At 46.2% G+C, this 21,672-nt stretch overlaps 2 protein-coding genes across 2 annotated transcripts in view; both read left to right on the top strand.

Moving 5' to 3' along the window:
• Positions 1–283: 283 nt before the first annotated feature.
• On the top strand, positions 284–5,341 carry LOC306655347 (uncharacterized protein; the record flags this gene model as incomplete). Its single annotated transcript, XM_079129708.1, has 5 exons — positions 284–358; positions 1,679–1,743; positions 3,620–3,864; positions 4,118–4,377; positions 5,303–5,341. 5 exons carry the CDS (start codon positions 284–286, stop codon positions 5,339–5,341), a joined length of 684 nt encoding a protein of 227 aa, XP_078985834.1.
• Positions 5,342–5,929: 588 nt separating this feature from the next.
• Positions 5,930–21,672, top strand: part of AP3B2 (adaptor related protein complex 3 subunit beta 2) — a 33,816-nt gene continuing 18,073 nt past the window's right edge. Inside the window, exons 1-7 of the mRNA XM_079129081.1 lie at positions 5,930–6,269; positions 16,848–16,923; positions 17,059–17,133; positions 17,439–17,534; positions 20,712–20,872; positions 21,281–21,347; positions 21,454–21,636. Coding sequence (XP_078985207.1) covers positions 6,157–6,269; positions 16,848–16,923; positions 17,059–17,133; positions 17,439–17,534; positions 20,712–20,872; positions 21,281–21,347; positions 21,454–21,636 — 771 coding nt within the window. The 5' untranslated portion in view covers positions 5,930–6,156. The remainder of the gene's footprint in view (positions 6,270–16,847; positions 16,924–17,058; positions 17,134–17,438; positions 17,535–20,711; positions 20,873–21,280; positions 21,348–21,453; positions 21,637–21,672) is intronic.

The following is a 21,672-nucleotide window of genomic DNA, read 5'->3' as shown; positions in this document are numbered from 1 at the left end:
TGAAGCATCTGAGCACCCCGGAGGTCAGTTAAAGGTGAACAGCTGCTACTGAGAGCAGGTACAAGTGGCAGTGACGGCACAAGCAGGGCTTGCATAGGGTTGAATAGCAGGAGGAGGGAAAAGAGGACACCAGTTACCCACCTTGTCCCCAGCCTCAGTCTCTGGCTTCTCACCTACCCCCAGAGTTGTAGGAGGAGGGGTTGCTATTGTCAGACTGGCTTGGGCACTGATATCAGAACAGGGCCCCAGGGCTTCCTGCTTGGCCCCTTTATCTGCCCAAGGGATGAACAGTTTTTCCTCTCTGCTCTGGTCACAGAAGAAGAAGATTCTACAAGGTGTGGAGCGTGGCCACTACGAGGTGAGCTGCTTGAATTGGGGGCTTATTTCAGGTAGGATCACTGTGTGCCAAGAAGGGACTGGTAACCAAAGTCTCTCGTGGGAAAAAAAAAAAAAAAAAAAGACCACAGTAGGAGCTCTGACCTTGTTCTGGCTAAAAGATGGCTGGCTGGGAGCAGTAACCCCACAGCCTTGCCTTCCACAGAGGTACTCTTGCCCAGGGCTAGACTGAAGAGTGAGGGCAGGGGCTGGAAGTTCAGGCCAAATCATGGCCCAGGCCTGATATATTGCCTCCACTGGGTTGAGGTCCTGAAAAGGCCTGGTTCTGTGAGAAAGGCAGGGTCCTGTGCCACAAAGAGAATGTCACCCTGTGCCCAGTCACAGGTACCCCCACTACTCTGTTCCCCTGAAAGCCTTAGCCAAGGTGAGAGGAGGGGGAGCTCAAACTCCAAGCAAGGAACCTCAGTGGAGTGGGCTGTGTTGTCAGGCCAAGTGCTCCCAAATTGGAATGCTTTGTCCCCTCAGCTCTTACAGCTCCAGGGCCTTGCTCCTTTTCCTTTCTTACAAAGGAACAGATGATTTAGCCAAATGAAAGTCAAGTGGAAGGGTGACTGTTTTACCAGGTCAGGAAGGATATAGGGGGTGAGTACTTCCTGGTGTAGAATCTGGGGAAGGGAGACCTGTGCTAAGAGTTTGAGAGAGGGAGTCCTCCACAGTGGTTAAGGACACAGAAGCTAAGCCAGATCATCTCAGCTTGAATCCTGGTTCTGCCACTTTCTATCTTGTAACCTTAGCAAATTCCTCAAACTTCAGTTTCCTCATATATAAAATAACAATGATAACAATATCTCCTTCATGACATTGTTGTTAGACCTAAGCGGGGCTTTAGCACATTTTCTGGCAATAAATGCTATTATCGGTATGAATCGAGAACCATGCATAGACCTAGATTCCCTACTGAAGGGGCATGTTGTGGTCCAGACTCTAACTTAAAGTCCAGGAGCCCAGATGACAGTGGCCAAAGTGCTTCCCTGCCAAACCCCAGTGGGAACTTTTAGAGGTAAAGTCAGAGGTGGGGCCCTGCTCTGTAGGGCCTTTCCAGCTGGGTGATTCCCTTTGAGCTCTGGGGCAGGGGTCACAGGGAGGCCACCAGCCTCTGAAGGCCCATTGTTCTTCTCCTCTGAGCTGAGAAAGATGTATTCTCCCCACCCTCCTCTTGGCACCCAAATCTGCATACTCAGGGGCAGACCTTAGATAAACCACCCCTGCCCTGCCCTCCTGCCTTGTCCAGTGCTTCACAATAGCTCTCTGACGTCTATCCCTCCAACTTTATTATCCCCAGTTCACAGATGAGGAAGTTGAGGTCCAGAGAGAGGAAGTGGCTTATTTTATGTCCCACATAGAAAGGTAACATTGCCAGTACTAGGTTTCAGTCACAGACAGCATTCTAGCACAAGACTCTTGGGCACACCAAATGCACAACCACGCACCAGCACACAGACAGACAAACTCACTGATGCAGTGCACAGTTTTAAGGGGACAACAGAGGCAGAGAGTCAGGCAGTGATGGCTGTTTTTTTGTTTGTTTGTTTGTTTGTTTGTTTTGTTTTGTTTTGTTTTTTCTCCCTAGATGAGCTTCACATCCCAGGTAACTGAAAGAGAAATCCTTGGGTCATCTTGTCTTCTTCCCAGGCAGGTACCTACTGCCTCAACAGTGGGTAGGACAGTCCATCTTCTTCCACAGCTGTAACCTCTGCTTGGCCCAGTAGGTTTTGAGGGAGAATGAAGAAGGAAGAAAGGTGCACTCCCTATATAGAGGATATTTGGAGAGCATGACCCAAGACCAAAGTGTTTTTCACATAAGTTTCTCCCTGTGGCCTTTTGAGGTCAAGGGTAACCAAATGTCCAAGTTTTCCTGGGTTCCTGGGATGCAAGACTTTCAACTTTACAACATGCAAAGTCAGACAGACTGGAATTAGTTGGTTACCTGAATTGTCCACAGTTCCCAGTCAGAAAATGAGGCTCACTCAGCAATAAGCAGAGGATATTCTAGGCTGTGGCCAGGAGAGAAAGGAAGGGTCAAGGGAGACACATGGTAAACCATATAGTGGCTAGTATTATGCAGCATGGTCTTGGGCAGCTTCTCATTTAAATATGAGTCCTTCCTATCCAAGTCAGATATGCTGGAGTCAACCCTTTCTTTCTTCACAAAGATACCCACAGACCTGGTATAATGGGTCACTTCCTGTTCCCAGTTCCTCTGTTAGCCTGGGGGAGCTTAGTACACTAGGCCCTACCTTCACTCCCTTTCTCAGTCTCTGAGGCCAAAGCTTAGGCATAGCCCATGCAGTAGAGCCATCCTCCCAAGTCCCCAAAGCCCTCTGTTCCCAGTAGAGATAGGAAAAACCTGAACTAAACTGCATTTCTCATTTTGTCTTGTGGAGGAAGAACATGTGACTGATGTTTAGTACAAGGGGCATAGGACACAAAATCATGTAGGCATATGTTAGCTGTGTGCACTCTGGTGAAGTTTGTGAACCTCAGTTTCTTTATCCTAAAAATAGTGATATTAGCCAGATATGGTGGTGTAACCTGTAATCCCAGCAACTTGGGAGGCTGGGGCAGCAGGATTATCAAGTTCAAGGCCAGCCCAGGCAATTTAGTGAGACCCTGTCTCAAAATATAAAGGACCAGGGATGTAACTCAGTGGCAGCGATTGCCTAGCATGTGCGAGGCCCTGGATTTGATCCCCAGGAACACCACACACACACACACACATTGATACTTTTCCCATCTTGTATTAAGGATCCAGTGAGCCACTGCTCAATAGATATTTGCTGCCAAGGTTGCTGGACTTGGGAGGAGGGACCTGTCCTGGGTCCAGATCTCACTTAGGTTTTCCTCTTTCTTCAGGTCTCCTGCTCAGTACAGGTACCAGCTGATATCCAGTCCCCAATGTTGCTTCCAGGAATGGCAAGATGGGAGATGGTTGGGGAAAGGGATCCAGGGGCAGGGGAAGAGAATAGAATGACCAAATTTTGAAATGAGTAGACAAAGGTGGATGGAAGGGAGGTCCTATTTGCTGGAAACTGAGGGGTTCTCGGGTGGCTCAAGGCCAGGATAATCTGGGATGTCCAGGCCTCTGGAGTGTCGGTGTGGCGGGGGGTGCAAATGTGGGGCAAAGACATTCTGCCTAAGGTCCAGTTCTAAATCAGGTCTTCCTGAACCTTGGGCTCAGGTGCCATCTATGATCAGTGGAATGATCCAGCTCCTCTTCAACCAGGTCTGTGCAAATACTCTGCAGGCTATTGCCTTTCTCCCCCCAGGCAGTGACTGGAGCATCTACCACCATTCAGTTCTTCCTCTCAGAAGCTTTCCTGGGTCAGCACTTTGAAGCTGTGGAGTTGGAACAAGGTGATCCTGAGCCTGGAGACCTCTTCCTGTTTAGGCTGCGGTCCCCAACTGGACGCTGGTGTGGGGCCCATGTGGGTGTATACTGTGGCCATGGAGAAATCATTCACTTTGAGGGTGAGTGCCTCCAATTGAAATTAAGGCTCAAGTGTGCAAAGAGAGGATGCCCATTCAAGCATACCCCACCAGTGGGTGGGCTACATGAAAACACAGGCTGTGGTCCTGGGCTGGTGGTACGGGTCTCTGAAGATAGGGGATTGGGCAGTCAGCATATGGGGCCCAGGGACAGCAGATCCAAGGAAATACAAGTGTGGGGGCCACAAGGTATCAAAGGTGGTTCTGATGTGCACCTGGCCTGCAATCCCTACAGGCAAGAAACCTGGCAGTTGTGGGCCACATAGGTTTCTGGGCTCCTGGGAAGGAGTTGTATGCAAACAGGGGCAGGGCCCAATGCTGCGCTCCCGCTCCCTCTGGCGAGTGCTGCGTCGGCGAGGTGGCATTAACCGCACATTGCTGGAGCTCCGTGTGCGTGAAGCTATGGACACAGACCCACCTCCCTATCATCCCACACGCAACAACTGTGTGCACTTTGCACTGCACCTGCTCGGCTTGGACAGGAACCCCAACTCGGTGAGCACAACCCAGCTACTCATGCAGAATCCCCCTCCAGCTTCAGGACCTGCTAACAGCCTTGCCAACTGCTCTTGCAAAATTCAGGCCCTCCCCCTCTCTACTCCACTGAGGCCTCATTCCTCCAAACTCAAGATCTGCTTTACTCTGGCAGGTCCAAAACCCTCAGAACCAAATAGGCCAAGCTAGTTGTTAAAGTTCCAGGCTGAGGCTGGGGTTGTGGCTCAGTGGTAGAGCGCTTGCCTAGCATGAGTGAGGCACTGGGTTGGATCCCCAGCATTGCATTAAAAAATAATAATAATAAAATAAAAAATAAAGTCCTAGGCTCTTTGAAACCCTTTTGTGCCCATTCCAAGTAGGCCCCAGGCCCCAATCCACAGATCCTGGCCACATGTATTTACTTTAGCCTACCAACCTCCAAGTCAGGTCCAACTTCCATCCTAGTCCTGGTCAAGCCCCTGTTATTCTCATTCCTGCAATAAAACCTTACTACTGGGCTGGGGAGATAGCTCAGTCGGTTGAGTGTTTGCCTTGCAAGCACAAGGCCCTGGGTTCAATCCCCAGCACTGCAAAAAAAAAAAAAAAAAAAAAAAGAAAAAAAAAAACCTTTCTACTGAGCCAAGCTCCACCTTTCTGAGCCCCATTCAATTCCAACCAGGCCCACCAATTCTGGCCTCGGAGACTTCAGACTCAGCTCTTAGGAACTCTCCCACTCTCCAAGCCCAGCCAAGAAACTTCAGCCACCCAACCTGATGCTCAACTAGATCCAATCACTTTCCCCAGCCTGGTTCACTACTTTCCCTCCGATCCAGACCTTCCTTGCTTGGCCCTTGGGGTATTTCAGACCTTGGCATCATAACATCCAGGAGTCCTGGCAATTGCACCAGACCCTAAACTGGTCTCTTCCATTTTCCTTTCTTTTTAGGCATTGGTGGACCTGGAGCTAACCATGGGTGAGGCATGACCTTGTGCCCTCCTGGATGGCCAGAGGGGGCTTCAGAAAGGGTCATTAAAGTATTTCCCAAAGCTTAATTAGAGAGTTCGTTGTCCTCTCTGGTTCGTCTCCCACCTGTCTGCTGAAAGCCCACTAAGCGTTCCTTGGTGCTTGCCCATAAATTCCACCTCTTCCAAGAAGCTACTCAGCTTTCCACTTAAAAGGGAAGACGCCATCAGAGGACCCTAGGTTTTCTACAAAAGACAGGACAGGAAAGGAAGCATTCTTAGGTCTCTGTTGCTGGTCTTCTGTGCAGTGCTTCCTTCCCCTCTAGGCCTGGGAGTACTGCCTTCCTTTCAACCCCTTTGCCCTTTCCCTCCATTTCAGGGTGTGTGGAACCCCTAGAGGTCGTTCCGTCGAGGCCGGATGATCAGGGATGGGTGAGGACGTTGTGCACTCTTCCACCCTCAGAAGGGTGTTCCATCATCAAAGTCACAGACTCACACGCCCCAAGATGTGGAGGTGCTTCAGGTCCCTTTAAAGGGCTGGAACCAGCCTTTCAGGAAGGGCGATTTCCGCGGGATTGGGGCGGGGCAGACGCTGCAGCCCCTCCCCGCCCCCTAGCTGACACGCCCTGAGCTCCGTAGGCGCTGGTGCCTTTAAGAACCTCCGAGCGCGGCCCGGAGTGATAAATCCGAGCGCAGCCTCCACTGTTGCAGATTGCAGTTCTGCAGAGCCGGGGCTGCACTGCCGATTCCGCCTAGGTCTTGCGCCCCCTTCCACGACCCCCGCCGGACTCCGGCCGTGCGGCCTCCTCCCCAGCAAAGCCTTCTCCCAGCTGCCCTATGTCGACCGCCCCTGCCTACAGTGAAGACAAGGGCGGCTCCGCTGGCCCTGGGGAACCTGAGTATGGCCACGACCCGGCGAGCGGCGGCATCTTCTCCTCCGACTACAAGCGGTGAGGGAGCCGGCCGCGAGGGCTGGGACTTGGCGGATGTCGCGGGCACCATGGACAGCGCCCGGGCCGGCCCGCCGCGGCTGAGCCGACCGGAAGCCCGCCCAGCCCCCTCCCGCCGCGGCCCGGGGCCCCAGCGCCGCCACTCAATCCCGAGGGACCCACCTGGACCCGGACCTGGGGTGGGAGTCTAGGCTGATGGGGGATGGGCTAGCCAGCTCGGTTTCGGGAGGACCAGCCGTCCCGTCCGGTCCCAGGTCCCCTGGTTTCAACCCAGGTTTATAGGTGCCCAGCCTTTTTCGCGCAGGGCGGGTTGGCTCCAAAACAAAAACAAAAATTTATTTTTTAAAAAGTGGGGGAGGGGTCTGAGCCGGTGAACTTGAGTTTGAGCCTGGGGCCTCTCCAGGAAGGTGGATCCAGAACGTAGACGCAGAAATTCCCAGGCCTGGCTCCTCCTACAAATCCATTTCCTCTTGCTCTGGCCCCCATCTGCCCTCTGGCACATACACCTTTGCAGCCCACATTGCCCTTACAGTTCAATCCTACCTTAACTCCCCCCCCCTCCTTTTGACACGTTCGTTTATTCGTAAATTCTGCAACAAGCATGCATTAAAGGTCTACCATGTGGAGTCCTATGCTAGTCACTGAATACAGATGTGAACACGGAAAGTCCTTTTCCTCAGAGGGAGGCACCGATGAAGCAGTCTATTTAGTATAAAGAGGACTGTGGACTGGTTATGGTAGTGAACACCTGTAATCCCACCAACTGGAGAGGCTAAGGCAGGAGTATCACAAGTTGGAGGACAGCCAGGGCAATTTAGCAAGAAACTGTCTCATTAACAAATAAAAAGGGCTGGACATGTAGCTCAGTGGTAAAACATCCCTGGGTTGGGTCCCCAGTACTGCAAAAAGTGGGGAACCATGGGAGAGAGTGGAGAGCCAAGATTGAAATGTTGAGGAACTAAATCAATCCAGGTTTAAGTTTTGTGTGTTCTAGTACAGTGTGACCAGAAATGAGGGTGGGGAGGACTACTTAAGGGTTCTAAGAATGTGTCATCATCAGGTTTGTATTTTCAAAAGCTTACAGGATGAACTGTGGAGAAAAAATTGGAGGGTTTGTTCAACAGAGCAAGACATAAGTAATGGGGGTGTTGACGTTGACAGGCAGGACATGCTGGTGGTCTAGAAGGGAAGGACAAAGAATTTAAGGATTTCAGAGAAGAGCAAACCTGACTTGGATGTGGGTAGTAGGGGTAAGAGGAAGTGGCTGGAAGCAGTTAAGAATGATACTCAGGTTTCTAATTCCTGCAACTGAATAGATGGTGGCGTGATTCAGTGTAATTATAAATAAAGATGATGTTACAAAAAAAAAAAAAAAAACAAAAAAACTTGTGGAAGTGTTGAGCCCAACTTTGAACATGCTATGATTTTAGACCCTGAGTGGTGTTTGGATAGCTGGATATTAGGATTTGGGATTCTAGGAGAGAGACGAGGACATTGTTAACATCTATATGTTAATTAAGGACACAGAAGGCAGTGAAAATAATCAGGGAAAGGGTATAAGTTCAGATCAGGCACAAGTCTGAACCCTAAAGACACTAAGTTAGGGCAAGAGAGAGCTAAGGGAGTGTTTCAAGGTACCTGAGAAGAAGTGGACCAAAAGGCAGGAAGAAAACAAAATGCAATTTCTTTTCTTTTTTTTCTTTTTCTGGTGCTGGGGATCGAACCCAGGGCCTTGTGCTTAGAAGGCAAGTACTCTACTGAGTGAGCTATCTTCCCAGCCCCACAAAATGCCTTTTCAAGGAGAAAGTAGTCAGTAGTGTCTATGCCCATTAAGGCCAAATCAAACAAGAAAAGTTTGAGACTATTGGTTCACAAAGAGGCCAACTCCTTCCAGTTCCACTCCCTACCTCCTGCCCTGTGAGACCAATTCTGGCAAAGTGAAGAGAATAGGAGTTAGATTATTTTTCCCCAAAATTCTATTATAAATTATTTTAAACAGAAAAATTGAATGAATAAAGCAATGAATACGTATGTATAACCCACCTAGAATCAACCATCATTGATACTTGTTTGCTTTTATCTAGCCATCTCCCCATGTCTATTTTTAGTTGAAACATGTAAGTTGAAGAGATCATGACCCTTCATGATATATATATTCTAAACAACATCTAAAGCCAGGTTAGAGTGAATAAAGGAACAAATAGGAGACTAATAATATACAATGGAAATTTTGCTTTTAAGTAGTTTTTAAAGAAAAAAAAAGAGAAAGAATTAACTGGAGGGGATTATCAGTTCAAGGAATTTATTTTTTGGCAGGTATTTTTGTTTGTTTGTTATTAGGGCAAGGATCCCAGAAAAGAATTTGAATGCTGATGAGAAGTAACCAGTAGCAAGGGAAAGACTGTAGGGAATGAAGTAGCCTCCTCCTTGATGGGAAGGGACTAGCTTGGGTACAAGGAGGATCAGCTCTCCCCAGAGGGAGAAGGGAGAGCAGACTGTCGATGCAGATGTGTGTGAGTCTGGGGCAGGGAACTGCAGGCAATTTCATCTGAAGACTTTCTGGGAGAAGCAGACAATACAGCTATGAGAGGCTGGGCTGAGGGCCCGGACTTGGTGGTCCTAGGGATTTGAAATATGGTGAATAAAGCAGGGTGGGGCAGTGGAGGGCAGTGAAGGGCAGTGGGACAGGAGTGCCAAGGACATGAGTGAGAGAGCAGTAGGAGAAAGGGACCCTGGACCTGGGAGGAAGGAAGCAGAGATCAGAGAAGGCTAATGGGAAGGAAGACCTCAAGGCACTAACTCTGGAAAGGCAGGTGAAGATCAAGGGGCTTGGGGGCAGCATGAGAGGGGAACATACATGCAAGATTTCTGGGGAGAAGCAGTTTTCAGGAAACTAGGTCCAGCTGGGGCTGTGGAATTGGAGGTGAAGAAAGCATCCCTTGCCTCTGTCTGCATCACCTCCCCTGAGGGAAGTTCCCGGCCCAGAGATTGGGGTAGACTTTGTCCACAGGCCCTGCCCTTCTGTCCCTTTTGAGACCTTGTCTCTAAGTAGAGAAGAGGAAACCAGAACCTCCCTCCTGGCCAGTGTCTGGTTACTTTGAGGGGCGGGCCTCCTGTTGACAGTGACAGGAAGCTGTAGCTCACTGACCAGCTCAGCCCTATCCTGGAGCAGGACCTGATGCCCTATGCAGCGATTCCTGCAGCTCCCGGGGGCCGTGGTGAGGCCAGGGGCCAGAGTTACCTGTGGGGCAGATCAGGAGGCTGCCAGCCCTGTGCTGGCCCCTGAAGGTGGACCCCCACCCTGGTACCAGGCCCTGCAGCCTGAGGAACTTCGGTGGCTTCAGGCCCCAGAGGAAGACACAACTCTAGAAGCACCCCCTGAAGGATCTTGCCCAGAAGCTGGCCAAGGTCAGAGCCAGAGCCAGCCATTAAGGTAAAGAGGGACCCCCAAGGACTCCTAACTGGATAGCCTCTTCAGGTGCAGGAAATGGACTGGCATTTAGGGTTGGGCTCAGGGGCTGAGTGCTGGGGGAAGGCCACAGGGAATATATGGCTTGAGAGTGTGAATGGGAGGAAATAAGGAGCTTAACTCCCTGGAGACTCTGAGGGGAGGAGAACAGTAAAATATTTAGAGTCCCACCTTGACTATTTTTTTCCCCCACAGACCTTGGTTGGAGTGGGCGCAGTAGGGCTTGGGGTCAGGATAAAGCACAGACTATGTCTGGCCAGCTCCTGCCTGGCTAGTACGATGGGACTTGGATGGTGAGGGGAGGCAGATGTACTGACCTCAAACACCATGTCTGACCCCCCTGGCTAGCTTCAGCCATCCCAGGAGAGTCCCTCAGGCCAGGCCAGGCCAGACCAGGGGTCAAAACAGTGAGTACAGTGTAAGGGGATCTGACTGTGGGAGATGAATGTTTTATGGCTTTGGGGTGTTGCTGTGTATTTTTCCCTTCCTTTGCCTCTTGGGAACATAAGCTGGTAGAAGCAAGGATAAGGGAACAACCAGGACTGCCTCACCCGAGGAGGGTGCTGCTCTTTGGGTAGTGGATATTTTTTTTTTTAGTTGTGGATGGACCTTTATTTTATTTATTTATTTATATGCGGTGCTGAGGATCGAACCCAGGTTATCACACATGCCAGGTAGGTACTCTACCACTGAGCCACAACCCCAGCCCCATTAGTGGGTATTTGATGATCAATTCTGCTCTGCTGTCTGCTTTATACCCAGTGATTCCCTCCCTTCTCTCAATTTCCCTTTTCCCTCAGGGGCTTGGAATGTGTGCACTAGATGTTGCCCTGGGTGTGTGCATTTGACAGGGGCCTGTGGCATTTGTGGGTATGGTGAGGACACCTGGGTGTGAGGAAGTCAGCTTTAGGAAACACTCAGAATTAAAGGAGACTGGGCAACTCCATCTACTTCCCAATAAAGGCATGAAGAGTCACCCCAGGATGAGCCCTCAGAAGGAAGTCAGAGCAGCCTTGAGGCTGGATGTATTTGATCTTCAAAGCCTAAATTTATCATTTAAAAAAATCTCAAAAAGTGGTCCACTGACCATTTTGGTGAATGAGATGGGAGTCGCTAACTTTTGTCAAAGTTGAACTTGTATTAAGTGTGACCTAATGATATGTGTGACTGTAGGGAGCATTATGGGGTGTGTGTATCTGTGTGGGATGTGTAGGTCCATATGAGGATGTGGCGGAGCATAGAGAGATCTTGTGGTGGTGGGGTCTGTGGGGATGGTATGTATTTGTGGGTGCATACATATGGAGGTTATAGGTGAGGAGTGTTTCTGTGGGAGGTGCCTGTGTTGGGTGTGTGGGTGTGTTTCTCTGAGAGTCATAGATGTGTGTTTGCAGGGGTTGTATGTATATGTTTTTATGTATGGATTGTTTGGATGTGTGTGGGTCTATATCAAAGGTATACGTATGTCCATGGCGGCGGGATATGGGAGTGTCTATGGTATGTGTGTGTCATACTAGTTGTAGGTATCTGTGGGGTGTGTAAATTGACTGTGAGGAGCATATATAGAGGATCCTGGGGGTGTAGTGGTGTGTGCTTGTATATTTGGGAAGCTGGTGACCCTCAGTGCTACCCAAATCCCTCTGAATGATCTGTGGCTCTGTCCACAACCCAGTGAGCAACTGACAACCTGGACTTTGTTTAGGGTTATAAGGTGGTTATCTTCTAGTCCTGGCTTGACCATGGGAAAGTAGATGTCCTCTGGTTTTGGAGGCATTCCCCAGGCTTGGGTTAATTTTAATTTAACATGAGCAGGTCTGGGTATGCTCTTCCCTCTCTCAGCACTTCTGGCCCCAATTTCTGATTTTCTGTTGTTTGTAAATGTTTCACTTCTGTGACTCACTTTGCACACACTAATTTTTAATTTCTACCACTTATGATCCTTCTTGGGACTGTGTTCTTGCACTTGAATAAAAGCCGTGGGTTAACCAGGTAGTGTCACACACCTATAATCCAAGTGACTGGGGAGGCTGAGACAGGAAGATCTCAAGTTCAACGCCAGCCTGGGCAACTTAGCAAGACCCTGTCTCAAAATAAAAAGAGCTCAGGATGTAGCTCAGTGGTAAGTTACCCCTGGATTCCATTCCCAGTACCAAACAACAAACAAACAAAAACAAATATAAAAAACACCAAACCCTGTTGCTTATCAGTGTTATCAGAGTGTCATCTGGGAGATTAGTGTGTGCAGGTCCCTCCACACAAGTACTTACTACATTTTGAAATTGTTTTGGCAACATGAATGTATTGTTGCCAACAATTCTATCAGCTATATATAAACACATTCTTCATGTGTTTTTTCACAATTCTCTCTTCACTTTTTGACCACCGGATCCAGGACCTCTGAGTATGGTTGGGCATGTTATTTACTACACAAAGATATTTAACCAAGGAATACAGGCTCATGCTATACTCAGTGAATGGGGAGCAATAGCTCAGGGCTCTTTCTGAGGCTCTTTCTGGGGCAAGCAGATGACTAAAGAGCCTATAGCATCCCTGACAGTGAGTGTTGGACATGGATCTTATAAATTTATATCAGTTTTGAATATTAAACTTTTAAAAAATATTTTAGATGTTGATAGACCTTTATTTTATGCATTTTTTTATATGTGGTGCTGAGAATCAAACCCAGTACCTTCTGAATGCTAGGCAAGTGCTCTACCACCAAGCCACAATCCCCAGCCCCTTGAACATTAAACTTTTATTTACCATATCCCAAATATTTTCCTTTTTGTTACTGCTATGGACTAAATTGTGTCCCCTCAAATTCATATATTGAAGGCTTAGCCCCCAGTACCTCAGAAAGTCCTTATTTGGAGACAGAATCTTTAAAGAGTCAATTAAGCCACAAGCTCAAGGCCCTGGCTTCAATCCCTAGCACCACCAAAAAAAAAAAAAAAAAAAAAAAAAAAAAAAAGAGACAATTAAGCTAAAATGAGGTATAGGATTAGCCCTAATCCAACATGACTTGGTTCTTTTTAAGAAGAGGAAACTTGGACATATGTACACACAGAGAGAAGACCATGTGAAGACACAGAGAAGATGGAACAACATAGGAAAAAACATAGCATGTTTTTAAAAAGCCAAGGCATGTTTTTGCAACTCTTATACACAGCACTTACCATAAAACTTCATCTCTGGTTACTAAAATGTGTGGGGATTTCTCCCCACCAATTCTCTGTCAGACACCAACTGGGTATCCTACAATTCAACTTCATTTTGACACTGACTACCTGAACAGAGTGTTAGATCCCACAGGTCAAGGACTCAGTCCCACAAGACTGCTCCTGCTTCAGATGCCAGTTGCAACTGGCTGTAAATTTGGAGTTCCTGTGACCCCTTCCTAGGTTTAACTCTCTAACCCACTCTCAAAATTCAGGGAAACTACTTATACTTAACCAATTATTAAGGAAGATTAGAAAGGATACAGATGAACAACCAAATGGAAGAGACAAATAGACGAGGTATGTTAGAAGGGGTGTAGAACTATTAGGCCCTCTCTTGATAACCACCCTCTAAGTACTTCCATGTATTCAGCAGTCTGGAAACTCTCTGATCCCCGTACTTTTGGGTTTTTATGGAACTTCTTTATGTAGGTATGGTGGATTACATTATTGGCATTAGTGATCAGCTCAACATTTAGCCCCTTCCTCTCCTTGGAGGCTGGAGGATGGACCAAAACCCTCAAATGATGAAAAATATTACTATCACCCAGGAAAGTTCAAGGGATCTAGTAGTTGTGCCAGATGCTCCTATTACTCAGGAAATTGCAGAGGTCTTTGGAATTCTGTGTCAGGCACAGGGATCAAATATTAGAAATATTAATGAAACTAGAGTCAAGTATTAGAACAAAAGATTCTCCTAGGATCCCAAGAGTTTTGGGAGTTATATCTCAGGAATTGGGGGCAGAGGCTGAATATAATCTATGGGGGGCACTAGGGATTGAATCCAGGGGTGATTAACCACTGAGCCACATCCCCAGCCCTTTCTATATTTTATTTTGAGTCAGAATCTCACTAAGTTGCTTAGGGCTCACTAAGTTGCTGAGGCTGGCTTTGAACTTGTAATCCTCCTGCCTCAGCCTTCTGAGCCACTGGCATTACAGGCATGTGCCACCACACCCAGCTAAATATAATTTTTTTCACACTATCATACTAGCCATTGACAACTTACTTTGAGCAACAGAGAGACCTTGACTTTCTAAAACAAAGAGTTTATTCAGGAGTTTATTGTAGTAAGGAACTACAATCTGGGATATGTGTGCTATGGCAGACTACAAGTACTTCTGAAGAAGTTGTGGCCCGGATAAGCTATTCAAAGGGGAAAATCACTTAGGCTATTTTAAAACAAAGACTATTGGTTATGGGGACTTTTGCAGGAATTGGTGTTAGCTCATTGGTGAAGAGAACCATTGTTAGGTAAGAATCCTTGTACAGCCAAGTTATCTGAAAATGTTGCAGCTTCAGAAAGTTCTCATGATAGTTTTAATCATAGGCGTATGAGAATGAGGGTCCTTTGTTCATGGCCTCCCAGTTACATTTTGTTTGGGTTTGACATAACTGACTCCATTTTGGTACTGATAACTTTCATACCATCTATAAGCCAGAGAGAGTCTTCAGAAGAAACCAACCCCACTGACACCTTAACACACTCAGACTTTGAGCTTCCAGAATTACGAGAAAATAAATTTATGTTGTTTAAGTCATCAGGTGTGGAACTATCTTTTTGTTTTGTCTTTTTTTGTTGTAAGCCTTGTGCATGCTAGGCAACAGCTCTACCACTGAGCTGTATCCCCAGCCCTATGCACGGGACTTTGTGATGGTGGTTCTGGTTGCCATATTTTTCCCCTTAAATTTAATTATTTTTCCTTATACTGGGAATTGAACCCAGGAGCATTCTACCACTGAGTTACATTCCCACATCCCTTTTTATTTTATTTTGAGACATGGTCTTGCTAAATTGCTAAGGCTGGCCTCCATAATCCTCCTGCTTCAGGCTGTGGAATCTCTGGGATTACAAGCATGCACCACCATGCCTGGCTTAAATTTAGTTTTTATATACCTAAATTAAAAAAATTAAACCTAGTCTTCTTGTTACTAGTAATTTCGTGTCCTTAAAATAAAATTTCCAGACTGGGGTTGTAGCTCAGTGGTAGAGTGCTTATCTAGCACGTGTGAGGCTCTGGGTCCAATTCTCAGCACCACATAAAAATAAATAATAAAATGAAGGTATTTTGTCCATCTACAACTAAAAATATTTTTAAAATAAAATTTCCTCTTCCATATTTAAAAATAATTTATAAGCAAATATATTTATTTTGGTGAAATATATGCACAACTTAAATTCTTTGGTGCATAATAGTTGTTCCAACAGCAGTTAAAAGGAAAAGAGGATCCTTCTCACATTGGGAATTTATTTGTTCCTAAGGTATCAACTTACATCCTTTCATGAAATTTCCCCAGTGACTTTTGATCTTCTGTTTTTAACCTGATACCATATGGCTTTTATCATTGTCTTGTTTTATGTTTTGATATCTAGAAGGGTGAGCTATCTGCCAGCTATCTTCTTTTCCCAAAAGTATTCTTTGGAGTTCTTACCTACTGATTTTTTTTTCAGATAAAGTTCACTATTATTTCACAAAGTTTAAAAAGATGCTCCCTTTGGAATTTCAGTGGACAACACATAAAATCTATTGGTTTTGTCTCTATGTTTATTTTCCTCAACCAAGTACAAGGGATCACTTATTCAAATGTTTGTATATTTCTCTTATTAAGGTTTTATAACTCCTTGAATAACTATTGAATGTTGAGTGACAGATCTGGTCTTTATTTTGATACTATCTGTGAAGTCTCTGGGATGGACCAGTCTATTCCTTGGATCAGTTTGTTCTTTGAAGTCAGGACCTGCAAACGCCCTAGGTCTGGAGCAAGGGCATCCTACTCTTGCTTGAACATCCACTCTTTTTAACTGGTCTTTCTTATCCTGCCAATTGACCTTGTTTTTTGAGAACAGTCCTTATTTTCCTACCCCATTCCTTCCTTCATCTTCTGGCTCTCAGTTTCTGGCTGTATTAATTTCCTATGACTACTATAACACAGTACCACAACATGGGTTGCTTAGAAAACATATTTAATGTCTCATAGTTCTGGAGACCTAAAGTCTGAACTCAAGGTGTCTGCAGGGTCATGATTCCTCTGAATCCTGTAGGGGGATACTTTCTTGCCCCTTCCTAGAGTCTGATGGTTTGCTGGAAATCTTGGCATTCCTTGGCTTCTAGATGCATCTCTCCAATCCTCCCTCTTCACATAACATTCTTCTGTGTGGGGACCAAACCCTCAACATATAAGTCTTTGAGGAGCATTTCAAATCCAAACTTTAACAGCTTATAAATAGACAGTCCCTGACTTATGATGGGTCAACTTATGAGTTTTTGACTTTATGATGCTGCAAAAGTGATATGCATTCAGTAGAAACTACTTTGAATTTTGAATATTGATCTTTTCCTGGGCAATATGCTGTATGATATTTCATACAGTGCCCAACTTTGTGCTAATGGGAGGTGGAACGATATGGGCCTTGAGTATTCTTCCACCTTCACCTGGAGAAGCATATTTAAGGGAAGATAGGTTAAGCTGTGATAATTGGTAAGTGAGGTGTATTCAATGCATTTCAACTTAGAATATTTTCAACTTACAATGAACCCATTTGGTTTATGGAGATGTAACCCCTTTGTAAATCAAAGAGCATCGGTAATTATATCTTTAATAAACCTATTTCCAAATAAGGTCCCGTTCTGAGGTAAGAGGAGTTAGGACTTTAACATCTTTTGATACAATTCAGCCCGTAACACTGGCTGGCCCACATGTTTCTCCTGATACCCAGAGTCCCCTGATCTACATTTTATCCCTTTCCTACCACCCTTACTCTAATCCCTCTCCTTTGGTTGGGTCTTGTCTGAGCACTCCTTGCCTGGGTCCCTTTTTTCTGTCTGGGCCCTTGTAATTGATATCCCCAGCCTCATCCTTGTGCCCTCCACTGACCTCTTGTGCCTCTCCCAGGCATGATGATTTGAAGGAGATGTTGGATACCAACAAGGATTCCCTCAAGCTAGAGGCCATGAAGAGGATTGTGGCGGTGAGAGAAGAGGGAAGGGGTCTCCCACAGGGAGGAGTCTGGGTTTCAAGGGCAGCTCTCCTCAGCTTCTTGGACCTTCTCCTAATCAGTGCTGTACCTCCTCCCTTCTTCCCCTGCCTTGACCCCACCACCCAGATGATTGCTCGTGGAAAGAATGCCTCAGACCTGTTTCCTGCTGTGGTGAAGAATGTGGCCTGTAAGAATATAGAGGTGAGCACTACCCAGTGAGGGACCTCCCATCCCCCCAGTGCCAGGACTAAACTCAAGCTGTTTTGGGGATGATGAAGGAAATGATTCATCCCATGAGTGTCCAACCTGCTCAGAAATGTCCCTCATCTAGAAGACATGGGCTACATATCCCTGAACTGGATGTGGATTAGGGTAAAGGACCTGAAACATACTCAAGGATGCTATACCCCACTGAAGAATTTGTCCCCAAGGATTGCAACTCCTGGGAGGTGGTGGTACCAGCCCCCGCTGAAAAATCTCCTGGTGAGAAACTCATGCTTCCCCAGGTGAAGAAGCTTGTATATGTGTACCTGGTACGCTATGCTGAGGAGCAGCAAGACCTGGCCCTGCTGTCCATCTCCACCTTCCAACGTGGCCTAAAGGTCAGATGTCTTCATTTGCCTTCCTAGGGTCTAAGCCTCACTGGATCTGTATGGGAAGAGTGAGCCCAGGCAGAAGCTATGGGCAGGGGAGCAGACTCTGCAAGCCTATTCCCACCTGCCAAAAGTATGGGTCAAAGTCAGAAAAGAGGACCAGTCAGGAACTGAGAGAGAAGAGGCTGGATAGATCAAGTTAATACTCAAGGCTCATATCGTTCCACCTCCCAGGAGCCTCTAGTAATGATGGTGTCTTAGTCCATTTTCTATTGTTATAATTGAATACCACAGACTTGGAATCTATAAAGAATAGAGGTTTATTCAGCTCACATTTCTGGAGACTGGGAGGTGCAGGGTCTAGGGGCATCTGGTGAGGAGCTTCTTGCTGGTAGGGACTTTTCAGAGCCTGAGGTGGCATAGGACATCACATGGTGAGAGGGGCACATATAAAAAACAGAGCCAAACTGACTTTTATAACCCATTGTTCAGATAAGCCATGAAGTCATTAATCCATGAATTTAGAGCCCTCCTGACCCAGTCACCTCTTAAAGTTCCCACCTGGTCCTAAGACCTCACAATGGCCAACATGAATTTTGGTGGAGACATTCCAACCATAGCAGATTGCCTCCAGAATGAATCACTTGAGCCCCTGACAGTGGAGAACCTCTCAGTCTCCACCTCCACTGGTGTAAAGATGTGAACTGTGGCCCATGGCCAGGCAAAAGTCAACCCCCTGGGGAAGAATTCTGCAGGGTGAGTGATGACCTAGATTCCTCACCCCTGGGCAGTAGGGCATGGATGGGCTCACCTGATCCAGGTATCCATAGAGAACAATGACCATCAGAACCTTTTTATCTGGAACTCACTAGGGAGGACAGAGTGTTTGCCAAGAACAAAAGAGCTACACAGAGAACAACAGTCTCTCATGCATGAGAGTAGCTTCCACTTGAAGCCGAGTTCTAAGGTCAGCACAGAGGACAAAAACACATAATGTCAAAACTAACCCTGAGAGTTTCATTCTCAATAAGTTTGGTACAGCCAATGATTTCTGTAGAGATGGAACAAATCAGTCTTTCTTCTGTTTAGCCCCAAAAGTAGTTGGCTTGTTGTAGATGTCCCAGTGTAGGAAAAAAATACCTATCTTTAAACACCTGGATCACATCTATTGTGATGAAATGCAATATGAGGCAGGCAGAAGTTGAATTCACCAAAAGGAAAGGATAATGGGAAAATTCAAGTCCTTTAGAATGGAGTGATGAGCTGAATCACTGTTTAAACTGTGAATATTCTCACCTTTAGTTTTGTTCTGTCCATGACATAGTGTTGAATTCATGTATATTAAGTGCATGCATAAGTCTTTACTGGGTGCTTTCCTGGCTAATTTAAGACTTCTCCAGGGATCTGCAGGGATCTTCAGTGGGGTGTGACTCAGTGGTAGAGCAGTTGCTTAGCAAGTGCCAAGCCCTGGATTCAATCCCTTTCACTCCCCCTCCAGGAAAAAAAAAAAAAATTCTTCCAGGGTAAAGGAAGCCTTCTTCATACCAGATTTTCAGTTCTAATTATAGCCTATAACTTCCCTATTCTTTCCACACTTTTAGTTCAAATACCTGTGAGAGAGAATATGCCTGGCAAACAGATAATCTATCTTGCCTTTATCCAAACGATCCCTCAAATCTCCTATGAAACCCTATATGTTTTGTTTTATTGGTTTAATACAACGTCCAAGCCAGGGTGATTCTGAATTTTAATTTTTGTCCCTCTCAATTTGTGTCTTCCTCCAAGATATTGATAAGCTATTTGGAGGGCACAGACTTCATGTGAGTCTGTGGCATATAAATGTTTCCAGGTCAACATCAATCTGTTAATAAACCTTCCCCACCTGAAATTTTTTAACAAGTTGTGGATTCACCTAACTATGTTTAGTTGGTCAGCATTTTCCTGTCTTACAAGGAAGGATCTTATTCAATAACAAGAAAAAAATTTTTAACAACTTACATGTACAAAGATCTATAGGTAATAAAGATAAAACAGAATGACTTCTGCTCTTAAAATGCTTACATATTAGGTGAAACAAAAGGCTCACATCAAACATGGCAACGTAGAAAATGCTATAAGCTATTTCCACAGATGCCTGACTGAAATCAAGATATAGTACTAACACAAGGTAGTAAGCCTAGCTGCACTATCAAAAAGGCAAAAAGTTTTTTTTTTTTTTTTTTTTTGTGACTCTACATTCATTAAAAAAAAGTTTAAAAAAGGGAATCAGATTTTACAGTTGATGTGATATGATTTGTCTCTAAGAAAATACTCCTGATTTTTAAATAAGTGCTTTTAAACCACCTGTTTAAAAATCAATTTCAGAATTTTGCCAGGGATTGTCATCAATTTCATCTATGATTTTGTGGCTCTTTCTCCATTTTAGAAAATCAGGACAACATCCGTTATCTAGTATTCCAGTGCCTCTCCTATTGTCTGTCATTCTCCAAGATTAGTAATTTATAGCTACTGCTCTTGCTGCTGCTGCAGCTAATAGTGGGAAGGCAACCCTAAGCTCCATGATTATAATACAGTATGTCTAGAGCTCTTATCAGGTATATAAAGGATGCAATAGGAGCAAAGAGGAGGGGGCTATCCACCTACTCTGTCTTAAACACTGTGGAAGAAGAAAGTCGTTGAGAGGTTGCTGGGAGAGAGGAATGTAAGAGTGAATTCTAGGGGCTGGGGAGATAGCTCAGTTGGTAGAGTGCTTGCCTTGTAAGCACAAGGCCCTGGGTTCGATCCCCAACACCCCCCCCCCAAAAAAAAAGAGTGAATTCTTTGGAAGAGAGACCAGCTTGCATTTTCTGCCTGTACCTAAGGCTTAAACAGACTCCCTAAAGGAACAGGAAGTGTTTAATGAACTCTAGGGGTTCTGATGATTTTTCACTTTTTTTGAAAGCAATGATGCCCCTTGCCACACCTGTTCAGGTGTCATATTTCTGCAGCCAGAGCCAAGAGTCAGTGTCTCCAGGCAATGCCCCACCAAGTTACCAATACTGGCACCTTATCCAGCCTCAGTTCAGGAGGCAGGAATGCAAGAGCTGGCGGTAGTAGCCAGGGATAGTGACCTCTAGAGGTGGGGTGTCCTGCCTTCACCAGGGCACTTGGACCCTCTCACAGCTCTGCCTCCACTTCTGCCCTTAGGATCCCAACCAGTTGATTCGTGCCAGTGCCCTTCGAGTCCTTTCTAGCATCCGTGTGCCCATCATAGTGCCCATCATGATGCTAGCCATCAAGGAAGCTGCCTCAGACATGTCACCCTATGTGCGGAAAACAGCTGCCCATGCCATCCCTAAACTCTACAGGTATGACGCAGCCCTGCCCTTTTCTCCTTAGGGGTCTGATTGGTTCTTAAACCTCAGACTCACCTCAGCCCTCTCCTAAGTCTTACAGGCTGTTCCACAGAGGGTCTAAAACAGTATGGGGAGTGGGGCTGGGGTTGTGGCTCAGTGGTAGAGCACGTGCCTAGCATGCATGAGGCACTGGGTTTGATTCTCAGCACCATATATAAAGAAATGAATAAAATAAAGGTCCATCAATAACTTAAAAAATAAAAAAATACAGTATGGAGAACTGACTGAGATGGAGAACAGTGGGGGCTTACATCTCTGAATGAGTAGGGATGGGAAAAGGGAGGTGAACATAGTTTGGGCAGATATTGAAAAAGGTGGGGATAGGAGGGAGCAAATTCCTATCAACAATTTCTCCCTCAGTTTGGACTCTGACCAGAAGGACCAACTAATAGAAGTCATTGAGAAGCTTCTGGCTGACAAGACCACGGTGGGTGTGTGATGGGCAATGGGGGCAGGGTGTGAAAAAGTTGGAGCAGGCTGCCCCTGGGCCCTTTTGTCCTTCCTGTCCACTCTCTCTTGTCTTTATTCCCCAGCTGGTGGCAGGCAGTGTGGTGATGGCCTTTGAGGAGGTATGCCCAGAGCGCATCGACCTGATTCACAAAAACTACCGGAAACTCTGTAACCTGCTCATTGACGTGGAGGAATGGGGCCAGGTGGTCATCATCAGCATGCTCACCCGCTATGCTCGCACACAGTTTCTGAGTCCTACCCAGAACGTGAGTGGGCCAAGACCCTAGCCAGCCCTGACCCGG

The sequence above is a fragment of the Sciurus vulgaris genome, assembly GCF_902686455.1.
Source record: "Sciurus vulgaris genome assembly, chromosome: 2".
NCBI lineage: Eukaryota > Metazoa > Chordata > Mammalia > Rodentia > Sciuridae > Sciurus > Sciurus vulgaris.
Note: the sequence above shows the minus strand (reverse complement) of the source record. Positions and strands in the feature narration are given on the sequence as shown.